The 19,671-nt window shown below is 38.6% G+C and overlaps 1 protein-coding gene across 8 annotated transcripts in view; it reads left to right on the plus strand.

Moving 5' to 3' along the window:
• The first annotated feature begins 439 nt into the window (after positions 1-439).
• Positions 440-19,671, plus strand: part of WNK1 (WNK lysine deficient protein kinase 1) — a 162,762-nt gene continuing 143,530 nt past the window's right edge. For 7 of the 8 annotated variants that reach the window (XM_058559090.1, XM_058559093.1, XM_058559094.1 and 4 more), the window contains exon 1: positions 442-2,160. In XM_058559090.1, coding sequence (XP_058415073.1) covers positions 1,402-2,160 — 759 coding nt within the window. In that variant the 5' untranslated portion in view covers positions 442-1,401. Of the gene's footprint in view, positions 2,161-19,671 lie in introns of all 8 variants that reach the window. The other variant, XM_058559098.1, reaches the window with a different exon arrangement.

Consider the following 19,671-nt stretch of genomic DNA (forward strand, 5'->3'; position numbering starts at 1 on the left):
CCTAAAAGCTCTCTCTCGCCTCAGCAGAGCATGATGGAAGTCCCTCCTCTTGTCCTGCCACTCTCTCTTTTTTTCTTCCTTCCCTTCTTCCACAATTAATCCCTAAATAATGATTTTCCTCACTAGCGCTGACTTAAGAATAAGGTTTAGCAACCCACGGTGACGCTCCCATCAGCCTTCCAGAAGGGGCGGTTTCCGAAGAAAACTACAACTCCCATGAGGCACCAGAATAAAGCAACCGCAGGGCATCACGGAAGTCGTAGGCTCCTTCCGCCTCAGTCCCTTTCAGTCCTCAAATGTGGAAACTACAAGTCCCAGGGACCCTCGGTACTGGCACGCCTGCGCGAGAGCCCCGAGAGTGCCGTGGGGGTGGGGCTGCCCCGGGCGGCGGGGGGCGGGGTCCGAGCAGGCTGTGTGGAGACTTCAGACTCCCGGCGCCATTTAGCGCGGAGAGTTTCCCTGGCGGACGCGACTCTTCTCCCTCGGACGCTCTGCACCCCCATCTTCGGTGACAGAAGGCGCTTGGTGGGGGTGACTACTCCTTTTCTCTCCCTAACCCCTTTTCACCCAGTCGTCTCGGTCTCCTCTACTGTTGGCCCAGAGAAGCAGCGGAGCCGGGCCCCGCGGTGAGCGGCCCTCCCCTCCCCACCGTTCCCTCCCTCGTCAGCCCCCGGCACCGGCCCGGGAGGGGACGGGGTTTGCCAGACCCGGGGCGGCGGGGAGGCCTCGGGGAAGGGGGGGCCGCTCCTCAGGCGCCGAGGCTTCGAGGCTCCGGCCCTTCCTCTCGGCGATGGGCGCTCTGTGAGACTCGTCCCCCTGGTGGGGGAGCGTGTGGGAGGCGGCGGCCGCTGACTGACTGACCGGGAGCCCCCGGCCTCCCTCGGCCCCTCCCACTCTTTGGCCCCGCAGCCGCCGCCGCTCGGGAGCCCCTGCTCGTCCCTTACGCGCGTTGCCGCCGCCCTCAGGGCCTAGCGCGCCCAGCCCGGGAAGCGCGGCGCGGGACCCGAGCCGCCGCCGCATCCGCCGCACCGCCTCGCCTCGGCCCGGCTCGGGGCCCTGCCCTCATGACTGCGGCGCCGCGGCCGCCACAGCCTTCCCCGCCGCCGCCCGGCGCAGGATGGATGCGGACCGGGAGGCGCTGACCCCCGCGGCCCAGCTTCTCGATCGCCCGCCGACGAGCCCGCTTTCTGAGCCGCAGCAGCCGCCGCACCTGGGCCCAGCGTCCCGCCTCTCCGCGGGGCGGCCCGAGTGCTGAGTGCGGAGTCGGCCGCCCGGGCCGAAGCCGCCGGGGGCGGGAGCCGTCGGAGCGGACTGCGGACCTTCCCCGCTCCTCGGGGCGGCCCCTCTCCCTCTCTTCCGTCACGAATTCGAGCGCGCTCGCCTCGTTGCAGCGGACCCACCATGTCTGGCGGCGCGGCGGAGAAGCAGAGCAGCACCCCGAGCGCGCTGTTCCTCTCGCCGCCGGCGTCCGCCCCCAAGAATGGCTCCAGCTCCGATTCCTCGGTGGGGGAGAAACTAGGCGCCGCGGGCACCGACGCCGGGACTGGCAGAACTGAGGAGTACCGGCGTCGCCGCCACACTATGGATAAAGACAGCCGCGGTGCGGCCGCGACCACGACCACCACTGAGCACCGCTTCTTCCGCCGCAGCGTCATCTGCGACTCCAACGCCACCGCGTTGGAACTGCCCGGCCTCCCTCTCTCTCTCCCCCAGCCCAGCGTCGCCGGGGTTGTTCTGCAGAGTGCTCCACCGGAGCCCCACCGCGAGGAGACCTTGACCGCCACCGCCGCGGCCCAGGTAGCCCAGCAGCCTCCCGCCGCTGCGGCCCCTGGAGAACCGGCCGCCGCAGCCCCTGCCGCCGCGACCGCCCCCGGTAGTACCAGCAAAGACCGCCAAGGTTACCAGCCCAGCCATGTGGGCAGCAAAGAGGAGCCTCCGTCGGCGAGAAGTGGCAGCGGCGGCGGCAGCGCCAAGGAACCGCAGGAGGAACGGAGCCAGCAACAGGATGATATCGAAGAGCTGGAGACCAAGGCCGTGGGAATGTCCAATGATGGCCGCTTTCTCAAGTTTGACATCGAAATTGGCAGAGGCTCCTTTAAGACGGTCTACAAAGGTCTGGACACTGAAACCACTGTGGAGGTCGCCTGGTGTGAACTGCAGGTATAGCCCCATCTACTTATGTAACAGTCACGGTGGTTTAGATCCCAGATTTGGCTCGGTTAAGCCAGTTAATTGAGTTCATCCTCTACATGTCATTCTCTAACTGTTCCCTCTCAGTAGGGGGAGGCCAACTTTTGAAAGAGATTGAAACTGGGATTTGGGGCATGTATCTAGGTGTTTGAATGGGATAAGAATTATTGGTAGCCAAAGAGATCTGCTACTAAGGAAGGAGTGGTGCAAGTCATCTTAGTACAAACCCATTGCCTTCTTATTATTGTTTTAGTGTCTGGCAGGAAACTTGGAATTAGTGGGGATTTTTTTTTTTTTTTTTTTTTTAGGAAAGTACGGAGTCGTCTTGCCTTGTGCATTTCAATCTCATCAGAGGCTCTGTAGTGATGAGCTGCTGGTGTGTTAGATGGGTGTTTCCATCCCTGAGATCATGCTGTTCTTTTTAAAAACCACCTTGTTGGTGAATGACCTTTCTTTGGATATATCTTAGTGATTGCCCGCGCATTTAATATAAACTATAAAAAAGACTTTCTGCTCTAGATAAATGCTTTGGTACTAGTAAGTGTTTGATTTGTTCCACCTAATGATGCTTAAGCCTTATGGTAGCAGTGATCTGATGTTGTTAATTAAAACTAATATGTTTTCAGCCCATTCACTAGACAGTGAATAGTACAAGATCCCATATAAAATTATATAAGTGCTTTGAGAGTTGTATTGTCATTATTGTTTTAATCTTGTTATAAAAGGTTTTTAAGCTGAGCTTTCCAAAGAGTCCAAAGAAGTCACAATGCTTTCTTTTTAACCTGTCAGGGAGGTTTTCATAGTGTAAATAATGGTGTGTCATTGTGGTTGACAAGTATATTCCAGGTTTAAATAGCTGGGTTTGGGCTACTTGTTGCTTGACCTGTAGCAGCTTGATTGAATGTTGCCCTCATCAGGAAGTGAACATGGATTGTTGGAAGAAACAGAGTTACATTGAATGGAAAAGTCATCCATGTTATACATGAAAAATGCCATTGTCCATATTCTTTTTGCCAAGAAGATGGACCAACCTGAAATAGAATTTGAAAGTAACTGAATGATCTAGGAATTTATTTATGAACTAATATGTTGACACTTAACCCTTAGAATGTCACCTTGCAAATGACCAAGACCATATCAAATGTGAAGGGAAATGAACTGAACATGTGGAAGGAAGTAAACTTAAAAACTGACAAGTTCTTTGGAAACATAATAATTTCTTAAGTTTTACAGTTAATGATATAGAAGTTCTAAGGCATTGTGAAATAAAAACTACTCAATTTTCTAGTGGTTTAGAGTTGGAAAGGGAGCAAAAAATTTTTTAAATTTTAATTAAAAAAATTGTCAAACTTTAACTTTATTCCTACTCGTCAGTCATACTCAGAAACTTAGATCTGATTTCTTTTGGTTTACAGGCTAAAATTTAGGTTACAGGCGGACACCTATTTCTTTTTTTGTACCAAAAATGCCTATTGCTACTGATCCTGGATTTTGTTCTTCTGTTATATAGTTTCATATTTGAAAAGGTGCTTTTTAGCAATTTTTTTTCCTTAATTTGTTACCTGTCTCTGAAGACTGGACCCAAGTAAATGTTGAGCACTTTATGGATTAATTTTGTTAGTTTCAATTATTTAACTTTTAAGACTTCTCAGAATGTAATGTGTGTTTTCTTTTATCACCTCAATTTTTCTGTTTCTTATCTTGAATGATACAATGGAAAAAACTCAATTTGTCTAACGTCACAATAAGAATTTTGTCTAAGCTTCTCAGTTTTTCTTAAAACTTATGACTGTTTTGGATTTTTGTTCTCTGTCTAGGCATGGGCATGGTCAAACTAAAGAATATCTGATATCCTTATATATAGTATTGCCATATTTTTAATAGTTCAAGATTTGGCTGTAGAACCAAATGAATGCTAGCTCATTGAGTGGTACTCTGGTTTAGAAACTTCCATGTGTCATTTGACCCTGCTTCTACAGTTTTTCATTTTGGTTTTTAAAATGTGATTATCGTAGCCTCAGGATCTTTTCTAGCACTAGGTGGGCAGTGTTTTTGGCTTTTTGACCAGGACATTTGCCTAATAACCTATTCACTAGGTTAGTGTTTGAGTTTTTGTCTTTGGATCCAAATTAAAGGACAAGTCAAGGATTACTAAAGCATTGGGAAGAAAGGGAAGCTTTTTTCACTAAATGTATACTTCTAATATACGTATTTTTCTGTAGGAAGACAGGAGAAACATTGTGTTCAGTTGCTGAGTTAAAAATGTTAGTGTATTAAAACTGGAAGAAATCTTAGGTTGTTCTGCCCAACTACTTATTTGATGAATAAAGAACCTGAAATCATAGAGCAGGTAAATGACTTGCTTAAGTTGGTGAAGAATAAAAATTAAACTGATTAGGATATAATAATTTGGGAAATGTGAAAGCATTTGTAGTCTAGTAGATGGCAAATTAGTAAATCTCAAAGCAATTCTATTTTGGTGTTGAAATCGTTGTCGGGTTTCTGGAGAAATCTGATGCTGTAACCATGGCATGTCCCAGACTTTTGATTCAGGTGTTGATTTTATTACTTCAAATGAAGGAATAAATAGGCTTTTTGAGATGGAGAATGGATGAGTATGGTATACAAATCAAACCCTGTTTCCATCAAGCTTATTTTTAGAGTCTCGTATGCATAGCTATCTATTAAAACAAGTAGCTATTCTTAATAAATAATATGTAGGTAATACTCTGGTACCACAAGATCTTAAGTGATAACTAAGATCTTTTAAGATGCAGTTATCAGATATCTTTACCTGGTTTTATTAGGTGAATGATGTGCCTTAATTTTAATACTCTGTTGCCGTGGTCAGAAAATGTTATTGCTGGACTTTGCAGAGTTTACATTGCTTTTCTAGGGAGGGATCTTGTTTTTTTTTTTAAGAAACATAGCATAATTTGCTTAAAGAAAATGTATTTATACACAGAGATTTAGGAATGATTTACTTTAAGCACTTTTCTCCCCAGCTTGCTTTTAAATGCTGAGTTCACTTGATATATTCACATTATATATTAATGAGATTGTTTCCAGATCTACCTGAAAGGAGAGGTCAAATCATCAATTTTGTTTAAACTCTAGTATCCTTAGTGCTTGCTTTTCTCTGGCTTTTAGTAAGTTCGGCTCATGTCTAGTCATGAGTATATTATATTAATGTTTTATAAAACATTTAGCAATGCTGCAGAAATGGGATGTGGTTCTGTGATTAAGAAACCATGACTTATTTCCTTGCTGTAGTTCCTAAAACAACTCATTAAATGGAATCTTCCCATTTGAATATTGAGGATTTTTTTACCTTTACTTTTTAAATTTGTGCCACATTCCTTGTTCTTTAGGATGAGAATCTTCGGTAACTTTTAGCCCCAGGAACTAGATTTCAGAGAATAGTCTTTGGAGTTTTTTGTTTTTTTAATTCTCAGAGTCACCAGTTAGGAGTATGGATAAAATTCATATAACTCAAGGGTAACTGCTGTGCCAATTAAAGAATGATTGGTAACTTGTTTGAAATAATCCTTTGTTTTTTCTACACAGGACAGAATAGAATTAAAGACAGGATAATTTTGGTTAGGTAAGATTTGATTTAAAATATATATATAGATTTATTGCTGTAACTTTTGTGGTACAGGAATTGAGAATTAAATTACTTTTAGGTTGATTTTTAATGATGTGGTTAGTTCTTAGTCTTAGAGGTTTAAATATTTTCCTTTTATTTACCTTTTTTCTGACCTTTAGTATCACAGTTGTTCCTAGTGTGAGAACTTGGAAAGAGAGGTTGTATTTGTGTAAAAAAGTTGACAGTCTGTTGCTCCCTGAGTTCATTTCTTGATATTCAGATTCTAGTGCAAGATCCTGGTCATTTGAAAGTCATCCTAGTTAATCTCTATGGAAACATTCAACTAAAACTGAGCTCTCATTTTCAGAAATCATCCTAAGCCTGTTATTTGGGTTTTTCTAGTAGCTTTTAAATTTTTTGGATAAAGCTGTAAAAGCAGCACGAGTGGTTATGCTCAAATTATAGTTTCTGAAAATGTCAGTATACCATGACAAAATTCATAATAATTACAGTTACTAGGTTTTGCTGTACCAGTTCTATATATTTATTTTTAGCATCTTGCATTTTATTTGAGTTTTTTTTTTTTTTTTTTTTTTTTTAATATAGGACCAATCTAGTCTGCAGGAATAGGTGAGATTTAGCATGACCTGAATTTCGATTTGAAAAGGGTACTGTTTTTCTGCAGTATAACATAGTTCTTAAGAACTGAGTGGCCTGGATTCAAATCCTGGCTCAGCTAATAATTGTGTCACCTTGAACAACTTCTATGCTAGTTTCCTGTCTGTAAAATGGAATGTAATAAGAGTATCTATTTTATAGAGTTATGATGATTAAATGAATTAATATCTATGTAAAACATTTAGGACAGGGCCTAGCACATAAATATTAGCTATGATGATACAGCATCTTTTTTAGGCTTTTTGAGAGTATCTATGAAGATTTTGTTTGTTTGTTTACATTTATGCTTGAAAAATCATGTAGCAAAACTTTTACTGTTGCCACCATTCTTATAGGAAGAACTTTGGAGTTGAACATGATGTCATCTTTCAAATGTGCTTTCAAATTCTTTAGCTTTACCTGTCCTCTGCCTTTTTAATTTCATGACCTGTCACTTTCTCAAAAGTCAGCCTTTCTGAATTACTGGTTTCCAGAATTTGCTAAGATCTTTTCCTTTTGGGATCATTCTTATAGTGTTCTTCAAATTGATTGCAAATCATTTACATTCTTTGTCTACTTCACTAGTCTTTGAGCTCTTTGAAAATATAAGTAGGTGCCCAATACTATACTTTAATAAATGTTAATTTTTTTCTGTCATTAAGTTAGGAATAGTTGTAGTTTCCAGGGTTGTTTCATCTATAGCCCTTGCCTGTCTTTGGTCCACAGAAAATTCTCTAATCTTGTATTTGGCGAGTTTACTATGGTATAATACAGTACTGAAAGTATAATGGAAAAGAGCTTTAAGGCAGAACACTTGGGTTCTACATTACCCAATTATCTGACCCTGGGTAAGGAACTTAATCTGTAATGTTGATTTATTGGTAACATGTCTTACTGACTTCACAGGATTGTTGAGGATCAACTGAAATACCGTGTGACGGTACTTTGAAAAATATGAAGTGTCATACACAATATAATAAAAGAATGATGGTGCCTTAAAAAAATGCATTTTGAGGGCCATATGTTGTCACTGTTTACAAATGGAATTTTTTTGTGTGTGTGTGAGGAAGATCAGCCCTGAGCTAACATCTGTGCTAATCCTCCTCTTTTTGCTGAAGGAGACCGGCTCTGAGCTAACATCTATTGCCAGTCCTCCTCCTTCCCCCCCCCCCCCCAAAGCCCCAGTAGATAATTGTATGTCACAGTTGCACATCCTTCTAGATGCTGTATGTGGGACGCGGCCTCAGCATGGCCGGAGAAGCGGTGCGTTGGTGCGCGCCCGGGATCCGAACCAGGACCGCCGGTAGCGGAGCGCGCGCAGTTAACCGCCAAGCCACGGGGCTGGTCCCTGAATATTTTAAACTTCTAAGTTAAAGTTGGGTTTTAGGAACTTTTTGCTTTGTCTGTTTAGGAATTTTATCAAATCTTAAGACAAAAGGGGAGCAGCTTTTCAGACTGAGGAGATTGCCAGAAGCTCTTAAGAGTGTTTTTATTTGGAAGAGGATTGTACGTTTGATGGGTGGCAGACTTAATTTTGTATGTAGTTTTAAGAAGATTGATTATTGATACGTTCTACATGAGAAGAAAAATGTCAGTAATTTGCTTGGTTATGTGGTTGACTTCATTGATTATATAATATCTCACCCTTAATTTATATTAATTTAGATTTTTCAGATGGGCTTTCATAAATATTTTACTTTTTGATGTTGTGACTTGAATCTTGGTATTGCAAGATTGACATATTTTATTTTTTTATTTTATTTTCAGTTTGTGACTTGAAGCTTGGTATTGCAAGATTGATGTATTTTATTTTTTTATTTTATTTTACTGAAGTCATGTTGGTTTATAACATTGTGTAATATCAGGTGTACATTATTATATATCAGTAACCATATAGACTGCATCGTGCTCACCCCCAATAGTCTAGTTTTTATCCATCACCATACATATGTGCCCCTTTACCCCTTTTGCCCTACCTCCTACCCGCTTCCCCCTGGTAACCACTAATCTGTTCTCCTTATCCATGTATTTATCTTCTGCATATGAGTGAAATCATACAGTGTTTGTCTTTCTCTGTGTGGCTTTATTTTGCTTAACATGATACTCTCAAGGTCCATCCATGTTGTTGCAGATGTCACAATTTTGTCTTTTTTATGGCTGAGTGGGATTCCATTGTATGTATATGTGTGTGTATATATATATACCACAACAAAATTGACATTAAATGTGCTATGCTAAATTAATGATTTTTAGAAGAGAATCCTCAGATAAACTGTCATCACAGGCAAATATAGTTTTCCTAGGAATTTAAGAAGTCTTAAGAATAATTTAAGAAAGAACGTTTGGAAATCTACTTGGTATAATCATCATATTCAGGTTACCTAAGACAAAACACACTATTTCTATAGATGCCTTTTGTGCAGCCAAGATTCAGCTCCTCGGAGACAGGTGATCTGTTTTTGTCAGAATGTGCATAGTAGATGTTCTTGTGTTAATCAAACACAAACTAATCTATAAACCAAACAGTGAGAGATGAAACTAATTAGTGAATCAAATTATTATTGATGTGCACATTTTCTCTATTAGTGGAGACAAGTAATCAGATTGCTTGGGATAATGACAAGATCACCTTCATGGCTAATAGTTTTTAGCTAAATAACCTCAGATATCCATCCCTATGTGGATACTCTCCTTAATTGGACTGGTAAGTCATTGTGAATTAAGGTAAATTTGGGAAATGTAACAGATCATCTCTTTAACATTCCCCTCCCGCACAAATACTCATCTGTAGGCAGTAGAGAGTAACTAAAGAATTTTAAGCGAAGAAGTTAATTGGTTAGATTTGCATAGTAGTAATTGTGGAGAATGGATTTAAGGAGTACAAGGGATGTGTAGAGTTTAGTTAGGGTATGAGTATGAGATTTCTAGAGTCTGAACTAGGGCAGTAATAGAGGAGTGGAATCTTTAAATATTTAGGAGGTAAGATATGCAGGGTTTAGTGATTAATTGGCGTTTGGAGGAAAAACGCCAATTGGGATAGATGATGATGCTGTCAACTGAGGGAGGGAATAAGAAAGAATAGTTTTGTTTTTTTGAGAAGGGAAAGGGGTATGGCGATGTATTCAGTATGACGTGTTGAGTTTGAGGTACTCATGAAACCTCCAGGAAGAAGTTCAGTAGGTAGTTGGAGATATTACTGAAGCTCAAAGAAGAGGTCGGAGGTAGAGATAGAGGTTAATGACTCCCAAATGGCTCTATGAGTCATAGCTGAAATAATGGAAATAAATGATATCATCTAGGGAGAGGATATATAGAGAGAGAGAAAGAGAGGAAAAGACAGGGAGAATAACGGTCCTAGGGCAAAATAGGAATAATTAGTAGGTGGGCAAAGGAAAAAAGAGCCCAGAGGTTAGACTAAATAGAACACTAGGAGAATGGTAATATCAAGGGATAAAATTTCAAGAAAAGACTATAGCAGAGAAGTCCAATTTGCGTAGTAGTAATTGTGGATAATGGATTTTAGAAGGAGTAAAAAAGAAGTGTAGAATAGTTAAGCTGCTGAAATTATATATTGCATTTGACTATTTGGCTATTAAGAAGTCATTAACAAAATTCGGGATTATCTAAGTGAGAGAAGAGGTTGAGTAAGGGAGGAGCACATAAATAGATTAAGTAGCTGGTAATATCCTAGATTTCTGCATATGAAGGTTCACTGTCCAATAAAGTATTCACTAGCCTCATGTGGCTTTTTAAATTTAAATAAATTAAAATGAAAAAAAATTTAAAAATTCATTCAGTTGGACTAGCCGCATTTCAAGTGCTCAAAAGCCACATGTGGCTACCATATTGGATTGCTCAGATACAGAACATTTCCTTCACTGCAGAAAGTTCTATTGGAATGTGGTGTATCTAGATCTTGAGTTGAGCTGTGCTTTTTTTTTTTCATAGCTTTATTGAGATAAAATTCACACACCGTAAAGAATATACAGTGTGGTGCTTTTATAACTTAAGTTTTACACACTTTAGAAATGTATCCTCTGGGGCCGGCCCCGTGGCTTAGCGGTTAAGTGCGCGCGCTCCGCTGCTGGCGGCCCGGGTTCGGATCCCGGGCGCGCACCGACGCACCGCTTCTCCGGCCATGCTGAGGCCGCGTCCCACATATAGCAACTAGAATGTTGTGCAGCTATGACATACAACTATCTGCTGGGGCTTTGGGGGGAAAAATAAATAAATAAAATCTTTAAAAAAAAAAAGAAATGTATCCTCTGGGGCTGGCACGGTGGCGTACCAGTTAAGTTCACGTGCTCTGCCTCAGTGGCCTGGAGTTCGTGGGTTGGGATCCTGGGCGCAGACCTACGCACTGCTTATCAAGCCATGCTGTGGTGGCGTCCCACATATAAAGTAGAGGAAGATGGACACGGATGTTAGCCCAGGGCCAATCTTCCTCAGCAAAAAGAGGAGGATTGGCAACATGGATGTTAGCTCAGGGCTAATCTTCCTCACCAAAAAAAAAAAAAAAAGTATCCTGTATTAATAATAAAGAAAAATAGTCTTTTTTGGGAAAGATGTACAAAGGATATTATCACAAACTCACATAAACATGCAGAATTAACAAAGATTGACATTATGTCACGTTTGCTCCAGCTATTTGGCGATCTTACAGTTTCAGAAGAGTGGAAAATTTGCAGTGGGTTTAAGGAATGACTGAGGAAGGTTAAGAAGTAGAGACAATAAGAGTAGGCTGTTTGTTTAGATAAGCTTGAACGAATATGGGGCAAGAAAGATTGGGTAACTAGAAGGAGTAATCAAGGATAAGATGGATAGATGAGCAAGGAAAGGTCTTTAAAAGTTAAAGCATATCTGCTTTCTCTGTCTCAGTATCTATCCTAAGAGTCTGTTCTAAGCCCATTATTGTTTTAGTTTTGGTTATTCTTTGTGGATAAATTCAATCCAAATAAGTTTTCTTACTTCATGACATTTATCAACTAGTTTCTGGAATACTCACTTAAGTGTTGGGAGTAATATGCTCATTCTTAAACAGTTTGTTTCTCTCCTATAATCTCTTGCATTCATGCTATATATGCATATTTATATGGTGATATATACTTTATAAGTGGCGCATCTCTCTGAAATGACCATCTTTGTGTGTCACTTGAGGAAACAGCCAGATTTCAAATAAAATGCCATTACAAAAAAGATTCTGAATTATTATAGTGTTTCTAGGATGTGGTCGAAATGGACTTTTCTACAACAAAAAACCTAAATACTGCATATACTTTCTTCAGGCCTTGACTTTTTGCCGAGTGTTTCTTGTCAATTAATCTGGAAAGGTATTAATAATTACCAATACTTAGCTATCTAATAAGAGCCCTTTTTTGTGACAGACACAGTGCTATGCCCACAGCATGTTATTTGTAATTCTCACAACAGTAAAAGGCAGATATTTTCTTAATTTTATATTTGAGGAAACTCACTCAGGTTTAATAACTTGTTTAAGATCACATGGCATATCTGAGTCCTTGTTCTTTCCACTGCAAAATACTTTAATTAAGCCAGTAAAAAGAGTTTGAATTCTAGTGGAATTCTAAGTCCTTTTGCTCAATTTAGCAATTATAATTTGTTGTTGAGCATCTTATGCCTTTTATACTTTTACTTCATGAAATAAATCTCCACTTAAATAGCCTTTTATCCAGTGTACATATGTAGATTTTATAAGGAGGAAGATGGCAGGTTGGTTTTATTAACTACTTGGTGTGTTCAGAATTTTTTAGATGTTATTTACATTGGTTGTTGCAGAGAATGTTCTGTTTAGACTTAAGTATTTAAGGAGAAGGAATATTTCTAGTGGTCTGTGTGTATTAAATTCCCTTCTAATAGGGACAAATTGAATGACTATAGAATTAGTAAGATTTTTGTCAGTGGTTTTTAGATGACTTCTATGTATAAAGATTATTCATTTTCAAGTTTTACATTGTTGGTAAGAATTAATTGGACTTCTAAATTCCTAAAATTGTTAGGTACCATTGCTATTTTTACTCACCAGGAAAGCAGAATTAAGGATGTTGAAGTACCAATGAATAGATCGATATGTTAATTGTTGTGTAATTTCCATAGGACTTAGTAGTTTTATCTACTTTGGAGATATAGGTTATAGTTTGTTAGTTTAGTTGCTGACACTGACAGTATGAATTGTCTTTTTTCCCTTGATTTTTCTTTTCTTGTTACCTCTTTTTTCCTTCTCTTATGGGGACATAGTGGTATTTTGCTGGTCAACATCTTATGGCTAAAGCATAGCTTTGATTTCTGTGATAAGAATCTTGACCATTTTCTATCTCTCTTATAAGGGCAGGAATGAAACTGCTGTACTTCCCGTAAATACCACTATTAAAAGTTTTCACAGATCTTACTGAGTATGTACTCAGTGTGAATACATTATTAGTTTAAAGTTTTAAACACGTCATCCTTAACCCTCTTCATGAGTAAAGATGATTTCTTTAACAACTAGAACTTAGCTAAATGTTACACGATATAATTTTTTTCCTCTTCACGTGATGGATGCAGTAATACTTTTAAAAAAACTTCTTACTGTGAAATACTTTCGAAAATAATGGTTGTCTCAGATTTGGCCAGAAGCTAAGCTGCCATCTGTGTCTTTTTTATTAACATATCCCTGTCATTTTTTGATTACATCCTTGCTTTCTGCACAACATGTTCCAGGTTTGTCTTATTCTTTCCCCGCCCAGCCCTGGACCACCCATTTCTCCAAGGAGCCTGTTTCCTTTTAGTGTAGAATAGAATTCAGAAAACAAGATCTGAGCATTGCTGTTTCCAGACTCTTTCAGTGAAGAGAAAGTTAGGAAATATTTATATGTAGGCATGTGTGTTTGTGCTTCTGTGTGTGTGTATATACATCTATATTTATATCTATATCTATCTATATATATTGAAAGCCATGAGTTCACATTGATATATCCAATTCCAATTCAATGTAGAGTTCATTCTAGCTTTTCTCTTTTTCTGTATGTGTATACACCTCCCTTCTCCAAGAGTGAGAAACCTGGTTCTCATCTTCCTGAATATATGTATGAATTTGCATAATCCTCCTGTATGTGGCTGTGGCATAATAAGAAATATATATGTGATCTTTGCAGCCCACCCCCTCCCCCTCACCCCACCCCCCCACTTTCTGACAGAGAACTAAATCCCTGGGAATTTCCAGAGTGATAGGAATATCTTTTGTTTTAATGAGGTGACTCTTGGCTGGCCCCTAGATAGCTTCAGGATAGGGCCTGGTCACCAAACGACCTAGGCATGATTAGAGGTTTGGAACTTGCAGACCTCCCCCACCTCCGGGGAGAGGAAGGGGAGCTGGAGATGGAGAGGAAGGGGAGCTGGAGATGGAGTTAATCGCTAATGGCTAATGATTTAATTAGTCATGACTATGTAATGAAACTTCCATAGAAACCTCTAAACAGTGACGTTCAGAGAACTTCTGGGTTGGTGAACACATCAAGGTGCTGGGAAAGTGGTGCATTGGAGAGGGCATGGAAGCTCTGTGGCCCTCCTCCCATACCTTGCCTTTTGTATGCCTCTCTTCCATTTGGCTGTTCCTGGATTGTATCCTTTAGAATAAACTGGTAACAGTAAGTAAAGTGTTCCTGAGTTCTGTGAGCCTCTCTAGTAAATTATCAAACCTGAGGGAGGGGGTCATGGGAATCCCCGATTTATAGCCTCTGGGTCAGAAGTTTGGCTGGCAAACTGGAACTTGAAGCTAGCATCTGAAGTAGGGGCAGTCTTGTGGGATTTAGCCCTTAACCTCTGGGGTCTGCACTAACTTCACCTAGTGTCAGAAATGAATTGAATTGTAGGACACCCAGTTGCTGTCCAGAGAATTGAAAAATGCATGGTGTAAAAAACATGACACATTTGGTGTTGAAAGTATTGAGAGAAAAAACAGTTCCGAGTAGCCAGTCTCTTAGCTCCTCTGGGCTGATGTCCCCTCAGGCACCTTCTCACTGCATTACGGCTGCATCCCTTCTTCCTCTGATATCTTCCTCTCTGACAGCAATACTCTTTTATAATTAATTTGCTGTCTGTCCTTTTACATTCTTTCTGTTGCTGCTGTTGGGGATATGATACAGCTTTTTAGCCTTACAAGAAAACAGATGATATAAACTGCTCTGAATTTACTTTGTAATTGTAGGAGAAGAGTGCAGTAATCAAGGAGAGTTTTTCCCTCACCCACGTTCAAAATCATTCCGTGTAAATACAGATAACTTCTATGAGTCTTAGTATCAAATTCAGTATTTGTTTTCTAAGGTTTTTCTGATGAAAATTTAGTATCCAAATTGAGATATGCTGTGTATAAAATACTCACTGGATTTTGAAGACTAATATTAACAAAAAGTTAAAATATTCTGGTTTTTTAAAAAATTGATTACATGTTGAAATAATGAAGTTTAGATATATTGGGTAAATATATTATTAACTCCATCTGTTTCTTTTTCCTTTTTTAAATGTGGCTACTTGAAAATATAAAATTGCATGTATAGTTCACATATTTCTGTTGGCCACCACTGACCTAGACTAGTCTATTAAAATAAAATACTGTAAAAGACCTGATGCTGCAGTAAATGAAGTTTACTACTTCCTTTTAAAAAATACCTTAGCACCTTCCTTTTTGTGGTTTATTTCATAAGCACCCTTTACAAACCATAATTCTTTTTCTATTGCTGAACACAGAAATTGGGGTTTTTAAAGTCTTTTCTTTTTGGTTTGTGGTGCTTTTAATATCTGATTATTATGAAAATCAGCCTTTAGTCCTTTAAAATTTTATCTTGTCTTTTGTTAGTTACTAGCATGTCTGTATCAGAAATGATATTTCTTATGGTCTTGTTCTTTGAGTACTTTAGTTGTTACTGCAAATATCTTGAAATACTTTTGTCTATTCAGATAAACCACTGATGCATGTTTAGACGTATATTGAATGTGTAAACCTGCTGCTTTATTTATATTCTTTAGTAATTTCTGGCCATTGTGACTCCTTAAATTTGTTAACCAATGTAGTGCCCATACTCATATTTTAATGATATTGAAGAAAAGGTTAAATTGATTTTTGGTATCTTTTACTTATAAAAGATACAATATTTGTAGTTTAACTACTTATTTGCATTAAGTTTTTACAAAATAGTTAATTCTTCGACTAGTTGTTCCTGTACAACGAATAAGGATGAAAAGATTAGTGAAAATATAGCTAACTGCTTTATTTTAATAAAGTTGTAAAATATATGAGATGCCAAGACAATGCTTTTCAAATCTAAATGGTAATTTAATGACCACAGAGGCCTGCTTTTCTTTTGTATAAGGCTTTTGATAGTCATTGTTTACAGCTACATGCTAATTTGATTTTTGACTCAATTATCTGAGTTATAAGCTTCATTTATTTCTACCTTAGTTATTTGTAACCATCCTTAAATCACACAAAAAGAAGATTTTTTTAAGAAAAAATTTTATAGAACTAATACAGTCTCATTATAAAAATTGGGAAATTAGGAAAAAAAGTAAATAAAAATCGCCTGCAATTAATCCCTTCATCTAGAGATCATCATTACCATTTGTAACAGTTTTAATTTCTGTGTGTTTGATTTTTGTTTTTATAGTTGTGATCATACTGTATGGTGGTACAGTTTGTTTTACTGCATAGCAAAAGCATTTTCTCATTTAGAAATTTGAGGTTTTTAGATAAACGACAAATACTTTTTGTATACTGTAATCGTAATTGGTATGTGTGTTTACATAGTTGTGATTATGCTGTTTGGTGGCATAATTTGCCTGATTTACCTCAGAAAAAAATATTTCTTAGGTTGAAAATTTGAAATTTTAGATACAAACTAATGTTTGTACACTGTTATAATTGTTTTTGATACTTTGTACCACTGCACATGCAGCTGTGACATCATCAATTTCAGAACTAACATTTTGATCTTAAGTTAGAATTTACAACAACACTTAAATTCGTACTTGAGTATGTATTATTTCTTTTTAATTCTCAATACAAGAAAATCAATTAGAATGTTTGACCCACAAATGCCAACATTTAGTTACAACTAAATCTAGGAAATTGGTCGTTGATGCGTTTGATCACTCTGAACAGAAGTTTGAAAGTCATGGTTGATATTTTGCAAAGCTGTTTTTTTTCCCCACATTCAGCCTTTGCTCAGAGATTTGCAGAAGGTTCATTCACTCTCTCTCATGATTTTGGACATGGTCAAATTATTTTAAATCAATCTTTTGCTTTAGAGCAGTGTTACTGTGGTTGAGAAGTTTGTAAAAGCCAAGTGTTAGGGGCTTTGATAACAATACATTGAAAGTTCTTTGAGGAAGTTTAGTTTTGTGTATTGACTAAACTACAGGGGGAAAAAAGGCCTTAGTGTGCGTTTTTCTACTTCCTACCCGCTCAAGATAAGTTAAATCTACTTCCTTTACTTAAATTTTCAATTGTCTTCTCTAGAGCATACCAAAGATGTTTTGAAAATAATAGGAAATTCTTAACGCATTTAAAGGCAACTACTTCCTAATTGGTTTTTTTCCATTATAGAAGTAATATATGCTTGGAGACATCTTAGAAGACAGGGAAAAATAAAAATCAAATAACCCCACTGAAGTTCCATCACTAAAAGACAGTGCCAGTGTATCATTTTGGAATATTTTCCTTTCATCTCTCCCTCTCCCTCAAAATAGTTTTTGTATTTATTCAACAAATATTTATTGAACTCCTGTGTGCCAAGTGCTATCTTAGTTGGCAAATAGAGAAAAAACTGTGCCCTCATGGAACTTATGTTCTGCTGGGATCATAGGTATGTGTATATGTATAATTTTATGTCATGATGATTTTATAATGCATTGTAACATAAGAATTAGTACAAGTATTTTTAACAGCTCTATGATAGTTCCTTATACAGAAACACCATAATTTACCCCCATTGTTGTTAAGTGTTATTTTTTCTATTATAAATACAGTAGGTATGAGTCCTATAAGGTTGTAACTATGAAAGATATTCCTATTTTACTAAAATTTAATCTGTGTTGTATCCTCACCTAGTTTAATCAGTCATTATTCCCCTGTACAACTCTTCCTCTCCCCAGTCCTTGGATAGCTTCATACAGTTTAGAACCTTATCGGGAAAGGGCTTTCCAGCCTTCTACCTACACTGCTTGTCATTGACATGCTCATTTATGTAAGCCTGGAAGGTTCTTTTGAAGTCCAAATTACATAGAATCTTGGGTAATAGAATCTTTTGCAGAATTTTTTAAAACAGTTCTTGGATCATTGTCTCTCCATCACACACGCACGCACACATACCTCCCACCCCCCACCCCTGTGCAACTTCCAGTGGGGGTGAGGATATTGATCTTGGGCAAATTCTCTAATCCCCTTATTTTCTTCCAGTTTCTACCTCTTCAAACTTCTTCATTCCTTCCATCCCCTCCGTCTCTGGTACAGTCCAGCTAAAGTCCTCTCTTTGGGCCTGGGCTTTCTCAAACAGAAGCTAGCTGAGGGGGTTGTCTTCTAATTGCTAAAATAACACAAAAGACCCCGAGGCTGGGGACCACAAAGGTTTGGAATAGGGGAAAGAAATTCACCTAGTGCCTTGCGAACAAAACACAAATTAATACCTCAGATTTTACTTTTTAGACCTATTTTTTAAGGATTAAATTTCAGAAATGGAATTATTGGTTCTAAGGGTATGAACATTTAAATACTTTCTACATATTGTCAGATTGTTTTCCAAAAGATATATGCTTATGTATATTTTCAGTGACCCAAGTGAGAGTTCTTATTTCACTACCCATTTATCAATAAATACTATTATCTTAAAATTTTCTCATTGCTTTATATTTTATTTTTTCAGAACTTTTTCCCATATATTTGATAATCATATTTCCTCTTTTGTCTTTTGATATATTTTGCCTGCTTTCAGGTGCTTTTCTCCCCTAATCAATTTTAATAAATTCTTCAAGTCAAGATTAATAATCCTTTGTTATATTTTTGGCAAATCTTTTTCAGTGCTGGGAATTGAATGTCAACAGTACAATTTTTTTTTCTTTGTAAGACTTAATTTTTTTAGAGCAGTTTTAGATTTACAACAAAATTGAGAGAGAGGTACAGAAATTTCTCATATACCCCCTGCCCCCAACACATGCGTAGCCTCCCCCGTTATCAACATCACTCACGAGAATGGCACACTTTTTGGTTCCTTTTTTTAACCAAGGATGAACCTACATTGACACATTATAATCACCCCAAGTCCATAGTTTTCCTTAGTGTTCACTCTTGGTATTGTATATTCTATGGGGTTGGACAAATATATAATTACAAGTATCCATCATTATAATATCATACAGAATATTTTCACTGCCCTAAAAATCCTCTGTGCTCTGCTTATTCATTTCTCTCCCACCCTCATCCCTGGCAACCACTAATCTTTTCATTCTCTCTATAGTTGGCCTTTTATAGAATGTTATGTAGTTGGAATCATAGAGTACATGGAGCCTTTTCAGATTTTCTTTCACTTAGTAATATGCACTTAAAAGTTCTTCCATGTCTTGGCTTGTTAGCTCATTTCGTTTTAGTGCTGAATAATATTCCGTTGTCTGGATATACCAGTTTATTTATCCATTCACCTACTAAAGGGACATCTTGGTTGCTTCTAGGTTTTGGCAATTATGAGTAAAAGTGCTATAAACGATCTGTGTGCCTCTTTCTGTGTGGACATAAGTTTTCAACTCCTTTGGGTAACTGCCAAGGAGCATGATTGCTGGATAGGATGTTAAGAGTATGTTCAGTTTTGTAAGAACTGCCAAACTGTCTTCCAGAGTGGCTGTACCATTTTGCATTCCTGCTAGCAACCAATGCGAGTTCCTGTTGCGCCACATCCTTGTCAGCATTTGGTGGTGTTGGTGATCCAGATTTTGGTCATTCTAATATGTGTGTAGTGGTATCTGTTGTTTTAGTTTGCATTTCTCTGATGACATGCGGAGAATCTTTTCATATGCTTATTTGCCAGCTGTATATCTTCTTTGCTGAGGTGTTTGTTAAAGTCTTTGCCCCATTTTTTAAACCAGGTTGTTTGTTTTCTTACTGTTGAGTTTTAAGAGTTCTTTGTGTATTTTGGATAGCAGTCCTTTATTATAGATGTATCTTTTGCAAATATTTTCTCTCAATCTCTGGCTTG

Source organism: Diceros bicornis, chromosome 17 (genome assembly GCF_020826845.1).
Source record: "Diceros bicornis minor isolate mBicDic1 chromosome 17, mDicBic1.mat.cur, whole genome shotgun sequence".
NCBI classification, from domain to species: Eukaryota; Metazoa; Chordata; class Mammalia; order Perissodactyla; family Rhinocerotidae; genus Diceros; species Diceros bicornis.